The sequence below is a fragment of the Homalodisca vitripennis genome, chromosome 7 (assembly GCF_021130785.1).
Source record: "Homalodisca vitripennis isolate AUS2020 chromosome 7, UT_GWSS_2.1, whole genome shotgun sequence".
Lineage (NCBI taxonomy): Eukaryota > Metazoa > Arthropoda > Insecta > Hemiptera > Cicadellidae > Homalodisca > Homalodisca vitripennis.
Genome location: NC_060213.1, coordinates 31,125,292 through 31,147,508, shown reverse-complemented (window position 1 = coordinate 31,147,508; position 22,217 = coordinate 31,125,292). Strand labels below are relative to the sequence as shown.

Here is a 22,217-nt window from a genome sequence, read left to right as displayed (position 1 = left end):
ATTAAACTTAGAAGTGTAGTAAATCATATTTTTAAAGATGCTCGATTCCATTTTTAATTATAAGACAACAATTTGGGATATTAGTTATTTGGGTAACAAGCTAAATGGAATTCGGTGTACTAACTATGGGTATTCTAAAATATTGAACTGTTCCAAAATATATAATTACCTTAGACTCGTTTTGAATGAAAAATAATTTAAGTTACAGCTGTAATATAAATATTGTGATAAAAATTTTAATTTCAAGGATATTATTTAAAAGTATTGGTAAGGGACTTTAAAATTTTGTACGACGTCATACATTGTTTTCAATATAACTGACACTACATCGTTTTATAACTACAAGACATGATTTGGATATTTTATAAAATGTATTTTAACTGAGTTAGGAGGTCAAGAAGAGAGTAAGAGGAAACTAAAATTCAACTTAATACCACTCCTTAGGTATTGAGCTCGTGGGGTTTTCAAGTTAATACATTTATGGAAATCTTCCATTTCAGTCTTACCTTAAAATGAGATTTCTTTCCAAGTCTGCATTTCTTTTTATATTAGACTAACAATACTATTATAATTTGTTTGTTTCCTTGGTACTTGAGACAACGTACATAACAATTAACAATTTAAAACTAATTATCTCATATTTCCATACAAGACGAGAATAATATCGTCATTACTCAAAACAAAATTTAAAGTACTGTAAGCCATTAATTGTAATAAATAAAATAATTAAGTTATACATGGTCACCTTTCTATATTTATAGAGTACTTAAGATAAGTATAAATAATATTAGGATTTCGGTTCACAATATATAAAAAGCTTTCTTACAAAAATAATTTCCTGAAACATTTTAGCTTCGTTTTCGAGAGTCAAATTCAGTCACCAGATGTTCTACTGAAACTGCCAATAATAAGTAGTTGTGTAGAGGCCAGTCTAAGAAGCGGAGTTTCCTCGTGATTGGCAGAAGATTAACCAACTACTGATTAATTACTAACTTTGGCAATCTGTATCACCGGTTGCCAGCCTAAATAAAATTTTATGCAATCTTCGTTATTAAAGTCATGTTCGTTCATGCTTATTTCTGTATATGCCCTTTCAAAAAATATGGAAAATGTGAGTACAAAAGTTCAGTGACTATTAAAAACTCGTATTTTGTAGAACTGTGTTCCCTTATTATTATATAAACATTACATTGTTGGCTATATGTTCCGAATTAGCTATTTTTCCGCACTTTGAAAATTTATGTCTCTAATGTGTTCACTTACTCATGTAGATATTAAACGTTTAATCTCCAATATTTCAAAATTGTATAAGCACTGTTTATAAGTCAGTGTTGTGTACCGGAAGACATTGATGTTAGTTATAACGCTAGGTAATGACACAGTAAGCCTTCGAACTCCAGGTTAACACTTACACTGGTGTATTGGTTTTAAACAAAAACATGAATATTTTGAAATTGTAATCTGCCTATATATACACATATTTGTTTCTGTTTTGGTACCGTTATAACTACGCCCATATGATAAATATTTAAAAACAGGTTTATTTATTCTTTTATGTGCAATAATAATATTTACTTTATTTCAAGAATTTTAAATCGTACGCTTTTAATGAACATTACTTTTACTAATTAGACCTCAAAGCAGTTAATGTTACACTAATTTATAATGAGAAATGTTCTGAAAATGTGTTTGATGGTACACATACAATTCATATTGAGTTGTTAAACAAAGAGACCTAATAGAAATGTGTTTGATGGTACACATACAATCATATTGAGTTGTTAAACAAAGAGACCTAATCTAAATGTGTTTGATGGTACACATACAATTCATATTGAGTTATTAAACAAAGAGACCTAATCTAAATGTGTTTGATGGTACACATACAATTCATATTGAGTTGTTAAACAAAGGGACCTAATATAAATGTGTTTGATGGTACACATACAATTCATATTGAGTTGTTAAACAAAGAGACCTAATATAAATGTGTTTGATGGTACACATACAATTCATATTGAGTTGTTTAACAAAGAGACTTAATCTAAATGTTTTTTTATTTGTTTAATATTTTATATTTAAACGGCATATAATCATAATAATATTATATAACTTTAATTACTAATGAACAAAAAAACTAAGTAGCAGGATATAAATACCACAGTGAGTATAAAATATTTTGTGCTCTTACATACTACAGCATTCAAAAGTTAATACGTTAATATAAATAGGCAATAAAGTTAAAAATAACAATAATTTACATCCATTCATATACTAAACAAAATTGGTTGTATTAAATAAACCGCCGAAATAATGTAGCAGAATGAAAACGTAAATATCAATGCAAAAACACGAGCAGCAACAATCATCAGCTCGTAAACAACATCAACCCCACAAATCCAGCTCAGAGATCCAGTGATCCATATGATTGCTCCCCATTGTGTACAGTAAAGAAAGGTAATATAGTATATCCTAAATATGAGAGGACGCCATCTATTCCAAGAAACTGTGAAAATCCTTTTCAGTAATGCCATTATAATTAACCACTCAATTAAAAAAATATTACATTAAACTCCCAATTTATTCTCGAAAAATTTTAAAAAGTGAGTTTATTGTATCAAAAATGTTTTATTTTTAATACTTTAGTGGTGCAAATTTAAGTTAAAAGAGTTCAATACACTTGAGGAGATATATAATTTAATTATATTTACTTTTTATTGTTATTCGTAGTTTCTAATGTTGGTTGGTAGAATTGCATGTCCTATTAAAATGCTATCAGTAAAAAAGTAAAATGGGTACTTGTCGTACAGGTGCTAGTAGCTACGTTTGTCTCTTCCCCATTCTACTACTACCCGAAATTACAAACGGATATAAATTCTTATGATTTATATATTTATAATAGCTTTCAAGTTCTATCCTCGTTACTTCAAATTGTTGCTTAAGAGCAAGAAAATTTAAAACTGGAATAGTACATCCGATTAGCTTCTACAAGGTTACCACAGTTAATGAAGGTGGACGTAACAGATATCATCTGTTAATTTCCCTCGTAGAAAAATGTTTACTCAATAGTGCTTTTATTCTATAAGAAGGCTCGTTACCTAATTAATCAGAGATAGCTTAGAACTCCCGCGAGTATAGGAAGATCAAGGTAAAAATGCTAGGCAGTAAGGAGCAATAATCAACGTAGACCACAAGACGGTATGGGCGGACGAAAACCCATACGGTGTTCATGAAAGGAGACATCAACAGCAATTTAAAATACATATTAGGGCGGGCATCATTGGCGACTGTTTATTAGGAAATTTTTGTATTACCTAAAAAACTAAATAGTGACACAACACAACACAAACAACAGACCTTCTCACAACACGATTTTCCAAGATGTTTAGATGATGTTCCCTTGGATGTGAGAGAGCACTGTTGGTTTATGTATGATGGAGCTCTCCCGCACTTTAGACTGGATGTCACGCACTTTCTGCACCACACTTATGGGGAACGATGGTCAGGCGGAGGGGGGCTTGTACCATGGCCGCCTCAGTCACTTGATCTAAATCCAATCAATATCTTCAATTTGGGTAATTTAAAAGCTCTAGTTTATGAAATACCTGTGAAAACCAGGGATGACATTTTACAGCATATCACTGCAGCCTGTAACACTGTAAGGAATACACAAGGAATAATCGAAAGAACTCAGCAATCAAATGGAAACCATATTGAACATTGTTTCTTAAGTGATCACTTTGAGGTTTTGAAATAACTGCTGTGCTGTTAAATTGACCCGAATTTCATAGTAATTGCAACTTATATATTCTTTTTTTCATGATGATATTTTTTTAACATTTCCGTAACATTATTGTAGGATACTTAAATTTTTTGAAACGTGGAAAGACTTGAAGATATGATACATTACTAGGTTACGAAAAATGCCACAATTATTGTGACTCGTGCAAGATTAATAATTAAGGCACCGTTTGTTTATAATCTCATTTGCAGCTATTTAGAGGCCGTGGGCATTTCCTCGATAGAGTCTAAGTGTGTCGTGGTACCTTGGATTATCGAAAAAGAGGAGCCCATGAACAACATACCTAAACCTGATGTTCTAAGAAGCCTGGTAGGTTTCTGTCCTCTATAACAATCACTTTCTCTTGTCACCTTCTTGACGCCAACCTGGGCCGAAAAATAACTCCCAATGAATTAATGTATACCATAATCAATACCAGTGTAAACTAGTAGAGATATAAAATTTCACTGTAAGTTTCAGCTGTCTAGGTGACCGCATTTGACAGTTATCGTGCGTATACACAGAAAAACATCGGATTTCATTCATCAGAAGCTGGCGGAAAAGGCTTAGCTAAAGCTTACTCATCAAGAACGAAAGACAAGGACGTCATGGTCCACAATATTTACAAACATTTCTAAGCTCAAAGTTTTAAAGTGTTTAGTTTTAAAATAAAAATGTAATACTTTAATTACCTCGTGTCGTTTTTTAATACATGAATTTTGAATTCCTTTGTTTTTTGTTATTGAGATTAATTATAATTTTTATACTACTCGTATTATGTCTGTGAATTATTTAGTTTTCATGCTTTCCCCACTGTATTGTTTTTGGTTTAATTAGTACATTTTGTTTTGTTAGAATGAACAATTTTTAAAATTCTCAACATAAATCAGTAGAACCAGAAATTATTAAAATTCCAAACCAATCTTGATTCGTACCTACAGGCGTAATATAAAATCTTTTACTTCTCAACATTTAAGGATAGTACTAAAATTAATGTTTGGATAAATGCTTACAAGAAAAAACTATCAGGAAAATTTACACCAATGATTGGAGTTTTTCCTGAAAATAAAAATCCTGACCCCTTTTAACTAATGGAACCCCCACATATGAAAAGCTTTTTAATCCCAAGACTCTGGAATCTCTTTTCACTTAGGGACGTTTATATAACTTTGGAAACTCCCTAATTATAATTCTCCTAGTAAAACTTACTCAGATATTTGAATTTTATGACATAAAATCCCTTTCTAATAGAACGTGCAAGATGAACGCATGATTTTAAAAGCGTAAACTATAATTAAGGAACTGAGATATTCTCAATGGCAAAATGTCTTGTTTAATTTTCCATTTATTTATGTAAAGGCATTCCACTCAATACATATATCTCGAGTGGTTTCTATTCATTAAGGTTCTAAAACTTTAAGTTTTCTGATAGATACTAGATTCACGCCAAACTTGACTCGCGTGTGAAGTCAGACCTACTTGATAATTATCTAGCTGAAGTAAATCAAAACTGGCAGATAATCTTATCTTGTTTATGCCATTCTTAGTTAACTTCAATTTTACTGCATACGGTTCCAGCTCGTATCTAGATGACGCCACGCTCAAACAATGGGTCGTAAAAGTGTCGGGTAGTGGGGAGCAGTACATACGTACCTGTCTTCAACCTGCACAGCCTCCTAGATCATTGGACTTTTCACTTGTACTATTTTTATAGTATCATTACAAAACGCGCTTATTTGTGAGATGAAGTGATGACGTAAGTGTGACGTACATTACTCCAAGATCATCAGGTAATTACCAGAATGGCCACTAATACTAGTTTTATTATTTCAGATAAATGTACAAGTATTAATAAGCTATTTACCGTTATCAAAGATCAGCCTTGTAAGATTATACTTTTTCCTAAGATATATTATGTCACCTTTAGTCTGGGAAATGTTGATAAAACATCTGGAGTTTAGTCCAAACACAATAAGTTTGTTTGCATATTTTTAGACTACATGTGAACAGAACTTTCTGTTCATACAAATAACGATGTATTCTACTTAGAATACATCGTTATTTTCTTCTGTATTTTTTTATTACTATACAAAAATACTTTTTAGAACCTTAATCCTGATTATTATGTTTACATATAGAAAAAATAATGCATATTACTGTATTCCTTCTGTTCTGTACTTACTTATCACTCGTAAGTAAAATAAATAACAAAATATTTTATACTACTACTTTTAGGTGTCTTTAGTGATATTTTAATGGTACTGAGCTATTTATATTTAAGTACCTTCCACTAGATTGGTACATTTTTGAATGTAAATATTTTAAACAATAAATCTCAAATAGAGAGTTTATATTAAAACACTTGTAATAATTATTTATGATTATGTTTTGTGGAATCCAATTAATTTTTTTAAATACTGCTAGATATCATATTTGTACAGTTTTAAGAGAATGTGAGCTATAATTATAAGTAATAGTATCTGAAGCAATACCTCGATAGCTAATTTGGACTTGCAATTGAGGAGTCAAGTTCCAGTTCACCTTTCTTTAGTGCGGCGTCTGAGGTCTGACTCCGTCACAGACGACTCTTGGAATGTAGAGTTCATGTTTTTGCAAGAAAAATCCAAACATAAAAAAATAAATTAAGGTGGAAGGTAAGAGAGAAGTTTGAGGGTGAGATGGAGTTAAACTCAGCATTCGAATTGGACATTTAAGGCTCATTGTAGTGCATACGGCGCTGTGGTTTTCGAAAGATAACCGATTCAATCAAACTCGAGCGCAGATGCATCTTGGATTGATGGTCGTTGAGCGATCCTGTCCTTTTCAGCACCATTAGCCAGGTATTTGGTTGCGAATTGGAAGTCATCTTCAATATGATCTCTTAGTTACATGTTCGATATGGCTTCTAGGTCGTAACTTTGCTTGGAAAAATAATTCTTTACATAATTTACTTTTAGACCACTAATTTCCATTGCCATAGATATTCAGTTTGATCATTCTTAGAATTGGATTTTACAGATAAGGATAATGAATTCAATTGCTAAGGCTATATGATTAATTCTTTCTTCTTCGGATATTGACATTAACTCGTTACTACACCAAAATAAACTTTCTTCAAAATACTTCAATACTTCGTTTTTGATCAGCTGAAGATATTTCCGTCCTAACTCCATATACCCCCTGCTCTGATAAATGCATCACCACAATTATTCATCATAATTTACGTTCTTTAGATTTTACGTTATTGCACTGATGACTTATTCACATAAACATTTTTTTTTAGTTTCTTTAACTTATTGTAAACTCAGTGTTTTACGGTGCAGTGGTGTATGAGCTAACATTCTATATACTGTGCTGCTCAATATTCTAACTGTTAAGAGTTGTCTGACTAGTAAAAAATTACTGAAAGATTATTGAATTGGTAGTATATATTAAAATGGTTGAAAAATAATGTTTTGTTATCTTACACTGTATTTCTCTATAAATTAATCTGGACATGTTGAAACGATAATGTTATGTAACCACGTCTTGATTTGTCTTCTTTTAATAAAAATGTTCTTCTTTATTTGAAGTTAATTATCAATGGTGGATGATTGGAAAGCACAACAACTATTACATAATGCTGCCATCGTTTATTTAACTGAAAATATCATGTATTTCTTTCTGTATATCTGTTCGCACGACGCGACCGACGTGTCGAGAACGAACAGGCCAGTCAATTTTAAATGTTGCATGAAGTAATTTTTTTTATAGAGAACAACGAGTCTCATTATGGCGCATTTTCCTTCGTGGATTTGACTGGCCGTTTCCAAGTCCTAGAACTGAGTTTATTGTTTCTAGAATAGATTTATAAACTATAAAGCTATAAACCATTAATTATCTACACTTTTTTATGACTAAGACTTCGTGCTAAACTCTGGAGCTTTATAATTTTCCAAAATGAGATTTCTGCCTAGACAAGAATGAGTTCTTTGTAGGTGCATCTCTAACCATAATTATGCACATTGACCGTGCATAATTGAAATTTATCCCACAGTAGTTTTGTTAAATTTCTCCTCTATCTGTCTAGAGGCTGTAAAGAATTTGACTAGTTTAATTTTATATTTGACATTCAGCAGCTCTCGAGAATATTGTAACATGTTATTTTTTTTAGCATACAAAATTAAAATTTAAATTAAAAATATTCATTAGTAAAATTTAAAAAATTAGAACAGACATTTTTTTTAATATTACGAATAACGACTTGAGTTTTAGAATTACCATTAAAAAGGAGCGAAATAATTATTTTACTGACGATGAGTCAGACGCTATCTGGCAGGTCCGTGCCCGCACGGATATCGCCGCTTTTCCCCCTCCGATCACGGCGAGAGGAGAAGGCTTCCCCCACCCCCGCGATCGCGCGAACCTATATAATGACGGCCGATTGAAGACACAGGGAGAGACAGCCAGTGACCGCGACACCGCCGACGACCGCTGCTCACCACTACTTCGACCCCTTCCCCCGACCCCGCTCGCTGAACGACTACATCGCGACTCGACGCCCGCCGCCGATATCCAGCACCAGGTAAGGAACAACGACCCTGTTCCTTACTAAAGTGTTATCTCCGCCATCAACAATTCTTCCAAATTTTTTTTATGTGAAACAGAATTTAATATTTTATTTGTCATTTATGAAAATTAATCGATCTGAAATATATTAGTAATGTTTGATGGTTATAGATTTATTTTGATAAGATAATTGTTTGATTTTAAATATACTCTTAATAATTTATTTGATATTTAAGGGTATCATTAAATTGAAATAGAATATATTTGACTTTCCTCAATTTACTGAAACTTTAAATACTTTTTTTCAACTTGAATTACTAAAGTTATTCTTTTCTCTTCAATTTAACTTATATTTAGAATTTCAATTACTCAGATTATTTTTTTGTCATTTCGACTAAATTTTAATTACTGTGTTAAAATTTTCCTTTCTAAATTTTTCAGATCTCGCATTTCTTTTCCTGGCGATCGATCTGACACCTCATCCCGAGTTTTCCTTTTACGAACTTTCCTACCGATTATCTCCTACCCGGAAAAAAATATAACAGTCGGGACTCGCCTTACCACTGCTTTCTTTCCGGCGATGTACTGGCACCCTATACCCTCGACTTCCTTTTACAAATACTTTTCTTCCCCACCGACCCCTTCCTTATAAAACTAAAACTTATGTTTCAATCGATGTAAAATTTTTATATTAGGTATAAAGTTTTCTCGACCATCTTTCCGTTGTCTGATTATTATCACATTTATTGGCGAATCTCTAATCTACTCGGAAATATTTTTCTTTCTTATTGAAGTTCAATCTAATTTTCATTTTATTAATTATTTATATCTTTGTAAGTGATTATCTTTATTTTTCTCCTTTATCTATTTCGGGACTCGCAACCCTTTCTTTTTATTTTTGCGAACGTCCTGACACCCTCACCCCGATAACCTCCATCAAAATATTTATTTAACGATATTTTAGTTTATTTTTCTGGTGAAACTGTGCAGATAGGGTGAGGTGTTCAATTTTTCTTTGATATTCATAGAGCCCTAATATTTATAGTAATTTAGCTTAGTAGCCTTATTGCATAGTTTAAATCATTTACCTTTATCTTAGCTTGCATATGGTAGGGTAATTCTGCATGGTGTGTTATAAGTGATTATACTTTGTGTTTTTTTTATTTTCCAAAATTATATGCCTGAGAAAGTAAACTTGATATTTTATTTTGGAGTTATACACTTGCCTACAGAATAAATACAGCTTAGTATATTTTTATATTATAAATGCATCTAGCTTTTGCATCCCGTAGAAATATTTTTTGTTAATGGTTAGTACTTGCTTTATGTATATAGTAGTTGCACTGTGATATTGGTGCATGCTGATTTTTAATTTATAAGATTGTATATTTGCTATTGGTGTTATTTGAATATTGCTTTTGTTTGCCATTGCTATTCATTCTTTGCTTTGATTTGTATTTTGCTTCTACAACCATCATTATTTAACCGATTAATTATTCCAACCCCGGGCTCAATAATTACTGTATACGACTCCCCGACCAAGTTAATCAGTGGAGACTACTCAGCTTACTTGTAATTCCTCACTGACCGACGTATTAATAACAAATACAGTTGTTTTTGAAAATCGAACTCGCTTGAACAATAACTTTCCTAGAACAAGACATTTTTATTTTTCTGAGCAAGATTATTTTTTATTTTTTTTACGTCTTCAAAATATTATTGGAGTTGACGTGATGAAGTAAGCCCAACGTTATTTTGGAAGTATCAATTTCTTCCGCAGGGTCCTCTGATTCGACTCCTAACAATAAATAATACTTATATGAAATTCTCGAACCCTGGAATTTTCTAACCCAGCTCGACTGGCTATCTGGCAAGTTGCGAATATTTTCGCTTGCCCCGAAAATAACATCGCAAAGTGGCGCCCGAACTGATAGTTATCAGTGGAGACTACTCAGCTTACTTGTAATTCCTCACTGACCGACGTATTAATAACAAATACAGTTGTTTTTTGAAAATCGAACTCGCTTGAACAATAACTTTCCTAGAACAAGACATTTTTATTTTTCTGAGCAAGATTATTTTTTTATTTTTTTTTACGTCTTCAAAATATTATTGGAGTTGACGTGATGAAGTAAGCCCAACGTTATTTTGGAAGTAATCAATTTCTTCCGCAGGGTCCCTCTGATTCGACTCCTAACAATAAATAATACTTATATGAAATTCTCGAACCCTGGAATTTTCTAACCCAGCTCGACTGGCTATCTGGCAAGTTGCGAATATTTTCGCTTGCCCCGAAAATAACATCGCAAAGTGGCGCCCGAACAACTGGGACTGTAATATACTTTAATTTACGAACTTTACGATTTACTTTACACTTTTTAGTGAATATACTTTACAATTTACGACTAAAAATTGTTAAAATTTTACAACAACTTTTTGTTTAAGAAAATTTGATACGTACAATAATGATGTACTTACTAAACCTCTTTCTCCGCCCTTATCAAATTTTATTCTTCATGTATGTAAAACGGAAATGATGGACAAGGGGACACAAACAAACGAAAAAACAACCACAACCACTACGACTTCAACTCATATTACGACACCACAGGCTTCTGGTGGTACAGTGCCAAAAATGAGTCCTCCTACAGTCGTAACATCAGTCGCACCGATTACTACCACTACTACTGCTACTATTACCGCCACCACTACTACTAGTACCACTGCTACTACAATGGGCCTACCGATCCCTCCTACAACCATTCCCAATCCCCAAATTATGCTTCCTTCCCCTTCGGAGAATGATCCCTCGTGTGGGCTGGATTTTATAAACTACAAAAGAACGACCTACAGGAAGAGTTAAGAAAAATTTAATCTGAATCCGGATGGTAATGTGGCTGAACTACGAAAGCGACTTTGTAACTTTTCTTAGGTCTGGAAAAACACACTCCTGAACCTCTTCCACTAAGAACAGAATTATTGTCATACGGACAAAACCTCGCGACCAATGTAGTTTCCTCAGCATTAGGACCGATTAGTGCCTCTCATATTGATGGTCATATACAACATGAGGAAGTTAGCATTCGAGAAATGTTAAACCTCCCTCCTACAGCTAGTTTTAGACTAGTACAGGAACGATTAGCCCTTTTAATGCACGAAAAATCTGTAAATTTAATAGCCCAAACAAACACACCAGATATAACAACACCCTCACCCGTTGAGAATGCCGACAGCAAGATCCCTCACAGGTGATGAGCCTTGTGACCCGAATTTTGGATTGGACAGTGACGCTAACATGGCAAGCAGGCCCTACATCTGAACTTAGACATCCGGACATCTCTCATATCTGCAATCAAGTTCGGAAATGGAATTTTGAGATTCGATGGGGATGGAGACCCAGTCTCTTTCATTGAGCGTCTCAGTGAACTTGCCGAATCTTATGAAATACCTCCCGATCGGCTACTAAAAGCATTACCGGATAACTTTTATAAGGAAACGCTCTTTTCTGGTACCGAAATAATAAGTCATTTTGGACAAACTATGACGACTTTTGTAATCAGCTTCGAAGAGCATATCTTCCTCCAGATTACCGACGTAAACTTGGATGAGGAAATAACTCGAAGAACTCAGGGCGAGAGTGAGCCAATGCGAAAATTTATTGTAGCCCTTACGACTCTAATTCGACGACGTGGTGGCTTCTCTGTAAACCAAACACTAAACCGATTATATTCCAACATGAGACCTGAATACAAAATTAACGATCAGAAGGGAAAGTTTTCACTCGATTAGTGAATTAATTCATCTTGCCGAAGGTTATGAAAGTTATTTGCGAGAGAAGAATTAGTTACCGACCTCCTCCAAATCCGCTCAATCCATGGTTCCTGAGACAGCATACGACACAAAACGTAGAGTTTTTAAGTCATACCCAGTACAGATGATAGATAAGCCAGAAACGGTATCACGATAAACCCAAATATTTTACCGATAAACGAAGGTTCGAGCCCTCTACAAAACTGTCCCGACTAACACTACTCAGCCCAAGGCATCTTACTACAGATACAAACGACTGCCATTCCTATTTGTTGGAATTGCGAAACTAAAGGGCATAAATATCAACCAGTGTCCTCTCCCAAAAACCATTCGCTGTTTTAACTGTAAAAAATAGGAATCCGAACCGTCCAGTGCCCTTGCAGGCAGGGAAACATTTCCGGAGCCCGGAGCGTCAGAGGTGTCCCGGGACTCTGGGGCAACAAATCACCTCAATCGAATGGCCCAAGTGGCTCAACCAAATAAAAGAATTTAACAAAAGCACTGTGCAGAAGTTAAATCGAATGATCCTAGACCTTTTGTATCCATTAAGATTCAAGAAACTACCTTTTGTGCACTGCTTGATACGGGATCGATGGTGACTATTATAGGGGAAAGAGTAGCTCATCATCTATTACAGTTAGGCGTTAGGCCTAAGAACGTAAATGTTAATGTTAATATGGCCGATAGCTCAAATAGCCAGATATCTCAGGCCTTCGAATTTAACTGTGAAATAGCCGATATTAGAACTAAGGTACGCGCCCTGTTTTCTACCAGGCTTAACTACGCCGATGATTTTGGGTATGGACGTTATTAACGCCTTTAAAACTGATCGATATCACTCCCCCATGAAAGTACTGCAGAAACAGTGACTAGATGCGATAATTCAAAGACTATTCATACTGATGCCGCTATAACACTAACAGAAGTAGAAAGTAAAAAACTGAAAGAATTCCTTGATCATCAGTTGAATTTGTTCGATGGTTTTATTGGTCGCACGGCATTAGTGGAACATAAAATTCGCCTTAAAACTGATACACCCATTAAACAGAGGTATTATTATCGCAATCCGGCAATGCAGGCGATCATTGACAAAGAAGTTGACAAGATGCTGGAGTCAGGCAATCATTGAACCATCATCTAGTCCTTGGAGCTCTCCACTAGTGCTGGTTAAGAAAATCGAATGGAAAAGTAAGGTGTTGCATCGACTTAAGGGCGAGTTAATGCGGTCAGTGAGAAGGATGCATATCCCCTTCCCCAAATAAGTGCGATACTCGACAAACTGAGAAATGCTTGCTATATATCCACGATCGACCTAAAGGATGGCTATTGGCAGATACCTCTCGAAGTTAACAGTAGACCAATTACGGCTTTCACTGTTCCCGGCAGAGGGTTATTCCATTTCAAGGTCATGCCATTTGGCTTACACTCTGCTCCGGCTACCTTTCAGAGATTGCTAGACCAAGTGATAGGACCTGAGTTTGAGCCCTACGCTTTTGCATATTTAGACGATTTGGTGCTGGTATCCCGAACTTTCGAAGAACATTTAAAACTTCTCAAAGAAGTGTTCGAACGCCTCAGAAATGCAGGATTATTACCAAATATGGAAAAATGTAACTTTTGTAAAAAGGAGTTGAAATACCTTGGCCACGTAATAAACGAGAAAGGAATCCAGACGGATCCAGAAAAGGTTAAATCAATTGTAGATTTTCCAGCACCTAAAACTGTAAAACAAGTACGGAGTTTCTTGTGGGACTTGCGTCTTGGTACAGACGATTTATCGAAAACTTTGCAAACATATCTAAGCCATTGACGAAACTCTTAAGAAAGGGGAATAGATGGGAATGGACGGAATCTCAAGAACGAGCATTTAATTCCCTTAAAGCAAAACTTTCTACCGCACCGGTCTTTAGCCTGCCCTGACTTCAAGGAAACTTTTGTGGTACACGTGGATGCCTCCAATGAAGGTTTAGGGGCTTCGCTTACTCAAAAACTATTGGCAAGAGGGAGAAGGTTATTGCATATGCGAGTCGACTTTTACACGAGAAATGAAAAGAAATTTTCCGTAACCGAGAAAGAATGCCTAGCTCTGGTATGGGCCGTTCAAAAATTTCGTCCGTACCTCGAAGGGTACAAGTTTATTGCGATAACTGACCATCAGCTTTAAAGTGGTTGATGAGTTTGGAGAAACCATCTGGAAGACTTGCTCGCTGGATGCTGGAACTACAGCAACATGACTTCGAAGTCCAATACCGCAAGGGAGTCCTGAACCGAGTAGCAGACGCACTCTCCCGGTATCCGATCGACACGTCAAGCTGTGATCCTGTAGTCGGTTCAACCGTTGGTTTGTAGCACCGCCAACGACAGTTCGAATAACTCTCGGAGGCAACTATCGCTCAAAAACCAAGGAACCAAGGCTAGAAACAGCTTCAGGCGAAGTTATGCCCGATTGGCACTCGAAAATGCTTCGAAAGGTATCTGCAAGTCCGAATAAATATGCAGATTACAACCATCGAGGAAATAAACTATAACCGAAAAATCGATAAATCAAGTACCCGACCCAAAAACCAATTGGAAACTTTGCGTACCCCCAGATTCTCTAAAATCCGATGTACTGAGAGAAAATCATGACAGCACAACAGCTGGCCATTTAGGTGTAAACAAAACGATCCAGAAAATCAGCGCCAGATACTTTTTGGCCTGGATGGAGAAACGATATTCGAAAATACGTAAAAAATTGCGACACTTGCCAGAGATACAAGGTGGAACAATGTAAACCGGTGGGGAAAAATGCATTTCAGACGCCCCCAAGGACCTTGGTTCACAGTAACCAGCGATCTGATGGGACCCTTACCTCGATCTCGTAAAGGAAACAGATTTATCCTGGTGTTCCAAGATACCTTTACCAAATGGGTAGAAATTGTAGCATTAACCATCAGCAACTGCTAAGAAGGTGGCAGAAAAGTTCGAAGACCTTATATTGATGCGATATGGTGCTCCAGAAGTAGTACTGACAGATAACGGAACGCAGTACCTCTCGAAAATCTTCCAAAAACTTACAAGTGATTGGGGAATAATTCACAAAACAACCGCACCTTATAGTCCGCAGAGTAATCCAACAGAGCGAACGAAACCGCGTATTAAAAACTAATGATTTCTCAGTTCGTGCGAAAATGATCATCGTAGTTTGGGATCAACATTTAAATGAATTTAGATTTGCGTTAAATACATTTGTAGCGAATCAACAAAATTTACTCTCGGCCATGCTCAATTTTGGCAGAGAACTTAAAACTCCAAACTGTATCTACGGTCAGGTATTAGAGAATGCCACTCAAGGTGCTGTAAACCTAGCGAAATCGATATAACATGAAACTCGAATGAACTTCATGCTAAAATTAAGGGAAAAATGTAAGCTAAACATGGAAAAAAGCACACACTCGCCAAGCTCAATTACTATAATCTCAGAAGAAGAGATAACAGTTTTGTAAATAGGCCAACAAGTTTTTTGAGGCGCAGCCATACACTTTCCTCAGCGGCTGAGAATATAGCAGGAAAATTGGCACCAAAGTTTGAAGGACCCATACATCCTATATAGAAAAATAGATGGAATATATTCGAACTTCGAGATCTCCAAGGAAAAGACGTAGGCCGAGCCCATACGAAGGATCTGAAGGCATACTCTTCCTTGGAGGCACACTAGATTCCTGTTGCCCTGTTGTGTGCCCATAATTTCCTTTCTACTAACCTATATTATTGTATGATTTCTTGGTTGCCCGATGTGTTTTTTTTTTGGCGCCAAGAGTTGCTTTAGTAGACTAGTATTCCTACAACAAATCACCTTTCTATCCCAAATTCTTCCTTGTAAGACTGCCACTCTCCTGTACCCGGCGTGTCTAATATCCTTCCCTTAGAGATTTTTATATTTTCGAGTTCGATTTTTGTTTATTTTTATTAGTAAAGCGATATTTGATTTTGTTTTCTAGTAATTATATGTATTGTGAAAGACTGTGCCCGTAATGTATTTTAGTGTAAATTTTAGTTTTGTTAAATAATTTTTTTGTTTATGCAGACTGCAATTTGTTTTTAGTTATATTTTCTTGCCAGAATATGTTATCATTTTATTTTATTCGTGATGATTAAAACATTTAGTTCGTACGAAGAGTATTTATTTTGTGTAATTTCTTTTCAGAAACTATCAAAACGGTTACAAGAGGAGATTAAACTACGGGAACCTTTTTTTGTTTATCTATATACAAATACCACATTTAACTTTTTTTTTTCTTCTTTTTTTTGTTTCCCGAAGTACAGATGGGGTGTAACATGTTATTTTTTTTTTTAGCATACAAAATTAAATTTAAATTAAAAATATTCATTAGTAAAATTTAAAAAATTAGAACAGACATTTTTTTTTAATATTACGAATAACGAACTTGAGTTTTTTAGAATTACCATTAAAAAGGAGCGAAATAATTATTTTACTGACGATGAGTCAGACGCTATCTGGCAGGTCCGTGCCCGCACGGATATCGCCGCTTCCCCTCCGATCACGGCGAGAGGAGAGGCTTCCCCACCCCCACGCGATCGCGCGAACCTATATAATGACGGCCGATTGAAGACACAGGGAGAGACAGCCAGTGACCGCGACACCGCCGACAGACCGCTGCTCACCCACTACTCTTTCGACCCCTTCCCCCGACCCCGCTCGCTGAACGACTACATCGCGACTCGACGCCCGCCGCCGATATCCAGCACCAGGTAAGGAACAACGACCCTGTTTCCTTACTAAAGTGTTATCTCCGCCATCAACAATTCTTCCAAATTTTTTTTATGTGAAACAGAATTTAATATTTTATTTGTCATTTATGAAAATTAATCGATCTGAAATATATTAGTAATGTTTGATGGTTATAGATTTATTTTGAGATAAGATAATTGTTTGATTTTAAATATACTCTTAATAATTTATTTGATATTTAAGGGTATCATTAAATTGAAATAGAATATATTTGACTTTCTCAATTTACTGAAACTTTAAATACTTTTTCAACTTGAATTACTAAAGTTATTCTTTTCTTCAATTTAACTTATATTTAGAAATTTCAATTACTCAGATTATTTTTTTTGTCATTTCGACTAAATTTTAATTACTGTGTTAAAATTTTCCTTTCTAAATTTTTTTTTCAGATCTCGCATTTCTTTTCCTGGCGATCGATCTGACACCTCATCCCGAGTTTCCTTTACGAACTTTCCTACCGATTATCTCCTACCCGGAAAAAAATATAACAGTCGGGACTCGCCTTACCACTGCTTTCTTTCCGGCGATTGTACTGGCAGGCACCCTATACCCTCGACTTCCTTTTTACAAATACTTTCTTCCCACCGACCCCTTCCTTATAAACTAAAACTTATGTTCAATCGATGTAAATTTTTATATTAGGTATAAAGTTTTTCTCGACCATCTTTCCGTTGTCTGATTATTATCACATTTATTGGCGAATCTCTAATCTACTCGGAAATATTTTTCTTTCTTATTGAAGTTCAATCTAATTTTCATTTTATTAATTATTTATATCTTTGTAAGTGATTATCTTTATTTTTCTCCTTTATCTATTTCGGGACTCGCAACCCTTTCTTTTTATTTTTGCGAACGTCCTGACACCCTCACCCCGATAACCTCCATCAAAATATTTATTTTAACGATATTTTAGTTTATTTTTCTGGTGAACTGTGCAGATAGGGTGAGTGTTCAATTTTTCTTTGATATTCATAGAGCCCTAATATTTATAGTAATTTAGCTTAGTAGCCTTATTGCATAGTTTAAAATCATTTACCTTTATCTTAGCTTGCATATGGTAGGGTAATTCTGCATGGTGTGTTTATAAGTGATTACTTTGTTTTTTTTATTTTCCAAAATTATATGCCTGAGAAAGTAAACTTGATATTTTATTTTGGAGTTATACACTTGCCTACAGAATAAATACAGCTTAGTATATTTTTATATTATAAATGCATCTAGCTTTTGCATCCCGTAGAAATATTTTTTGTTAATGGTTAGTACTTGCTTTATGTATATAGTAGTTGCACTGTGATATTGGTGCATGGCTGATTTTTAATTTATAAGATTGTATATTTGCTATTGGTGTTATTTGAATATTGCTTTTGTTTGCCATTGCTATTTCATTCTTTGCTTTGATTTTGTATTTTGCTTCTACTAACCATCATTATTTAACCGATTAATTATTCCAACCCCGGGCTCAATAATTACTGTATACGACTCCCCGACCAAGTTATCAGTGGAGACTACTCAGCTTACTTGTAATTCCTCACTGACCGACGTATTAATAACAAATACAGTTGTTTTTTGAAAATCGAACTCGCTTGAACAATAACTTTCCTAGAACAAGACATTTTTATTTTTCTGAGCAAGATTATTTTTTATTTTTTTTACGTCTTCAAAATATTATTGGAGTTGACGTGATGAAGTAAGCCCAACGTTATTTTGGAAGTATCAATTTCTTCCGCAGGGTCCTCTGATTCGACTCCTAACAATAAATAATACTTATATGAAATTCTCGAACCCTGGAATTTTCTAACCCAGCTCGACTGGCTATCTGGCAAGTTGCGAATATTTTCGCTTGCCCCGAAAATAACATCGCAATATAATGAGCTAAAGACTTGAAATTTGTATACAAATACAGTGAAACCTATTACCCGACACGTATAGTGATTTAATCCTATTTCATTTTATAGTTTAATAGCTGAAAATAAATGTTCCCTATTGCTTAGTTTTACAATTAAATGATTATATATTTATTTCAGGTGAGACATAATGATAATTATCTATTTCCTCATCGCACTAATATATATTCCTGCATTGACGCTGGTGGAAGGAAACCAAACTGATGTTGCTGTAAGTAAGCGGAGAGACCAAAGAAAAGAATCAAAAGAAAACCAAAAGTTTGATTTAGATGGAGAATTAAAACCGTATGTACCCACAGCTCGTGATTTGGTAAGTTCCATTATAATATATTTGTCCTGTTAACTTTTATTTGTAAAACTCTAACCATTGAAAATGTGCAGCTAAAGCTCATAATCCAATATTTAGCAATAGCTTTATACTAGCTAGGGTTTTTTTTATTTTTGATCGGTATATTTATAAATAAATCAGTCACTTTATTACCCTAAAATAAGGGTAGGTAAACTAATGTACAATACCTGTGGAACAATACTAAATAACTTATTAAACAGCGTCCATAACTCAGTTCACTGAGTTATCACGACTGTGATACCGTAGTTAATTTTCAGTCATAGCTACACCTGTTTGACCATATTAGTTGATACGATAAGGAGTAATTGATAAGCTCCTGGTAATTCATAGTCTTATCAGTCTCAACAATGACATCTTCAAGGCCTTCCTTTTCACAATAGACAGTAAAAAAGACCTATGCCAATAAAACCGTCAACGTGCTAATGAACTTACTCTGCAGATCGCTTCTTCCTACATTCTTCTGATCAGCTGTTCTGCTCAAGGCTCCTTCCAAGGAATTCGATTCTTACATCCTTAGATAAAGGATGAGAACCCGAAATGATTCAGTGAAGTACTGCAGCTCATTAAAGCATATTTCTAGGCTTTAGTCTTAAGCGACCCACCTTATAATCTATTTTCTGTAAAGAAGCTCATTCCTCAGGATTTAACCACATAAATTAATTATAAAATTTAAAATTAACGAAAGATATTCAAATCATATAAATTGTCTTCAAGTTTTGTTCAATTCTTTACTCTCTGTAGAACAGTATATGTTATAACTATTAATCTTTAATTAAATACGTATTTGTATTGTTGTATAATATTATAGTAAGTCTACAAAAGTATTTCCAACACTATTGTTTTGCCATCGCAAACTACAAATAATTCTTACTAAACATTCTATATGTATACATTTGTTAATTTTATTTTTGCAAAACTTGTTGATACACACAGAAAGCTATTCTGGTTCCATTGCGTGCATTTAAATTAAAGGCAGATTTTTGTAAAACCGATTAAATTTAGAAAAATAATGAAACACAATTTAAAGAGAAAGTTAACTTTATTACCCAAATTGTAACATTTTTAGAGAACATTATCTCAAAACAAATTATTAAAACTAAATATTAATTGAACCCCAGCAATAAAGACTATTTTGCAATAAAATGATTCCTATGTATTACTTATTCTAATATTTTCTAAATAAAAAGCCTCTTATCCCGATACAAAAATGAATCAAGGCAGCTAGTATACTACTACCGAAAATACAGACTTCCGGTAAACATTACGCATTACACGGCTGATATTTAAAGAATACTTACAATAACTTATATAGTAAAAAATGAGGGTAGTAATGATGAGCAATTCATTAAAAAAAGTGCCTTTTAAAACACTTGTTACTGCACAATTTGTTGAAAGAAAGGTACTACTTAAAATTTGGTACTAGTCATGTGGCCAGAAAACACGAAGAAACGTTCAATTGATAAAACAAGGAATAGAATGGAAGTACAGAATGTTGAAAATGTACGTTATCCAAGAATACAGTTAAGCTATAGCTTTTAGTATAAAATCATACCACAGCTCCAAATTCCAGCCGTAAAATCTAAGATACTTTAGCTTAAGATATCACTGAAAAATAATCCAAGACTACGCCTCAGATTATGAAACCACAACATTGAGAGATAAGCAACGTCGATTAACGTTATACAACGGTTAATTGACTAAACGTTTCATTTCATTTAACTGTCTTTAGCCGCAACCTGCATTGTGCTATGTTCTTATCCTTGTTTCTCTTTACAGTATTATTGATTAACTTTGTTTAACAACAAGCACTCCCAATGACATGAACCCTCTGTCCATACTTCCTAGATCTCCTCAAGAATTTATCATGTTAGAGATGATATACCTACCAAATTTAACATGATTCATTTTCAGTTACACTCACGCTGTAAAGAACGTGAAACTAACTTTATTCTGTCAGATTAAGGACCAAGAAGCACTCCTCGCTGCGCTGATAGACCGCCAACACCTGTCGTGGTACTCGTTTCTCGTCAAACAGAATGTCACGCTCGATCCGGAGACAGTGAAATCCCTCATCACTGACAAGATGATGCTGATGACTCTGAAGGTTTTGCCGGATCTCTCCAAACTCGCCAAGATGACGAACAACAAAGAAAAAAGCGCTAAGAAGGTTTGCATCCATTTCGACAGCGAACATCTGCGTCCACATGCTCAAGCATTAGATGGAAAACAGTCCCGACGGTTTATAGACAGCATGGTAAGAGGAATTCACCAACTAATTTGTGGTTTTGTACAAATAATTCTAATAAACTATTCTTAGTACACTGATTATTATTGACTATTCTGTTTTCATAATTGTTATCCTGTTCATAAACGTTTCTATATTTATACATAGTATATAATTGTTCAAGTGACATTTTTCCGTTAAAACTCATACTGTTAAACGTTAAGAGCTTATACAGACTGTTTATCTATTATGATAATCCCATATATAAAAGAATCATGTTTAGTATACGTACATAAAAAAGCCATTTTTTCTTAGCTTTCAATCTTGGGGACAATTGGATATAACCTTGATATTTAAAATGCACATGATGCCATATGACATATATTTTAAAATAATATTTTTGGTTAATATTAATCGTGAATAATTTTTTATCTGAATCCGTTATAAATTTATTACTAAAAACACATATTTAGAGTCTTCAATAATGTACTATCCAGTACTGAGTTACCATGACAGGTACATGACTTCCAAAACAATAAACTTGACTTATCAATGTATTTTTACGTGTCTAAATTAAATAAGTTAAACCTAAAAAGATAAAAATTAAAATTTATAAAAAATATTCACTACATTTAGTATTTACTAATAATCTATAGCAGCTGGAAGTCATCTATAACTTTCAGATATCAAAAATGGTATTTTTATCATCCTTTCAATATTGTCGTGCGTTCCTTAATAAGCTCATAATCAGCTTTTGTTTTATTTACAGACAGCAACTAAAATCATTAAATTTTATCTTCTAGGTAATA

The 22,217-nt window shown here is 34.3% G+C and overlaps 1 protein-coding gene across 1 annotated transcript; it reads left to right on the top strand.

Moving 5' to 3' along the window:
* The first annotated feature begins 5,414 nt into the window (after nucleotides 1-5,414).
* Nucleotides 5,415-21,509, top strand: LOC124366520. The gene is made up of 3 exons (XM_046823108.1): nucleotides 5,415-5,571; nucleotides 18,956-19,145; nucleotides 21,142-21,509. Exons 2-3 carry the CDS (start codon nucleotides 18,966-18,968, stop codon nucleotides 21,499-21,501), a joined length of 540 nt encoding a protein of 179 aa, XP_046679064.1. The 5' UTR covers nucleotides 5,415-5,571; nucleotides 18,956-18,965; the 3' UTR covers nucleotides 21,502-21,509.
* Nucleotides 21,510-22,217: the final 708 nt, after the last annotated feature.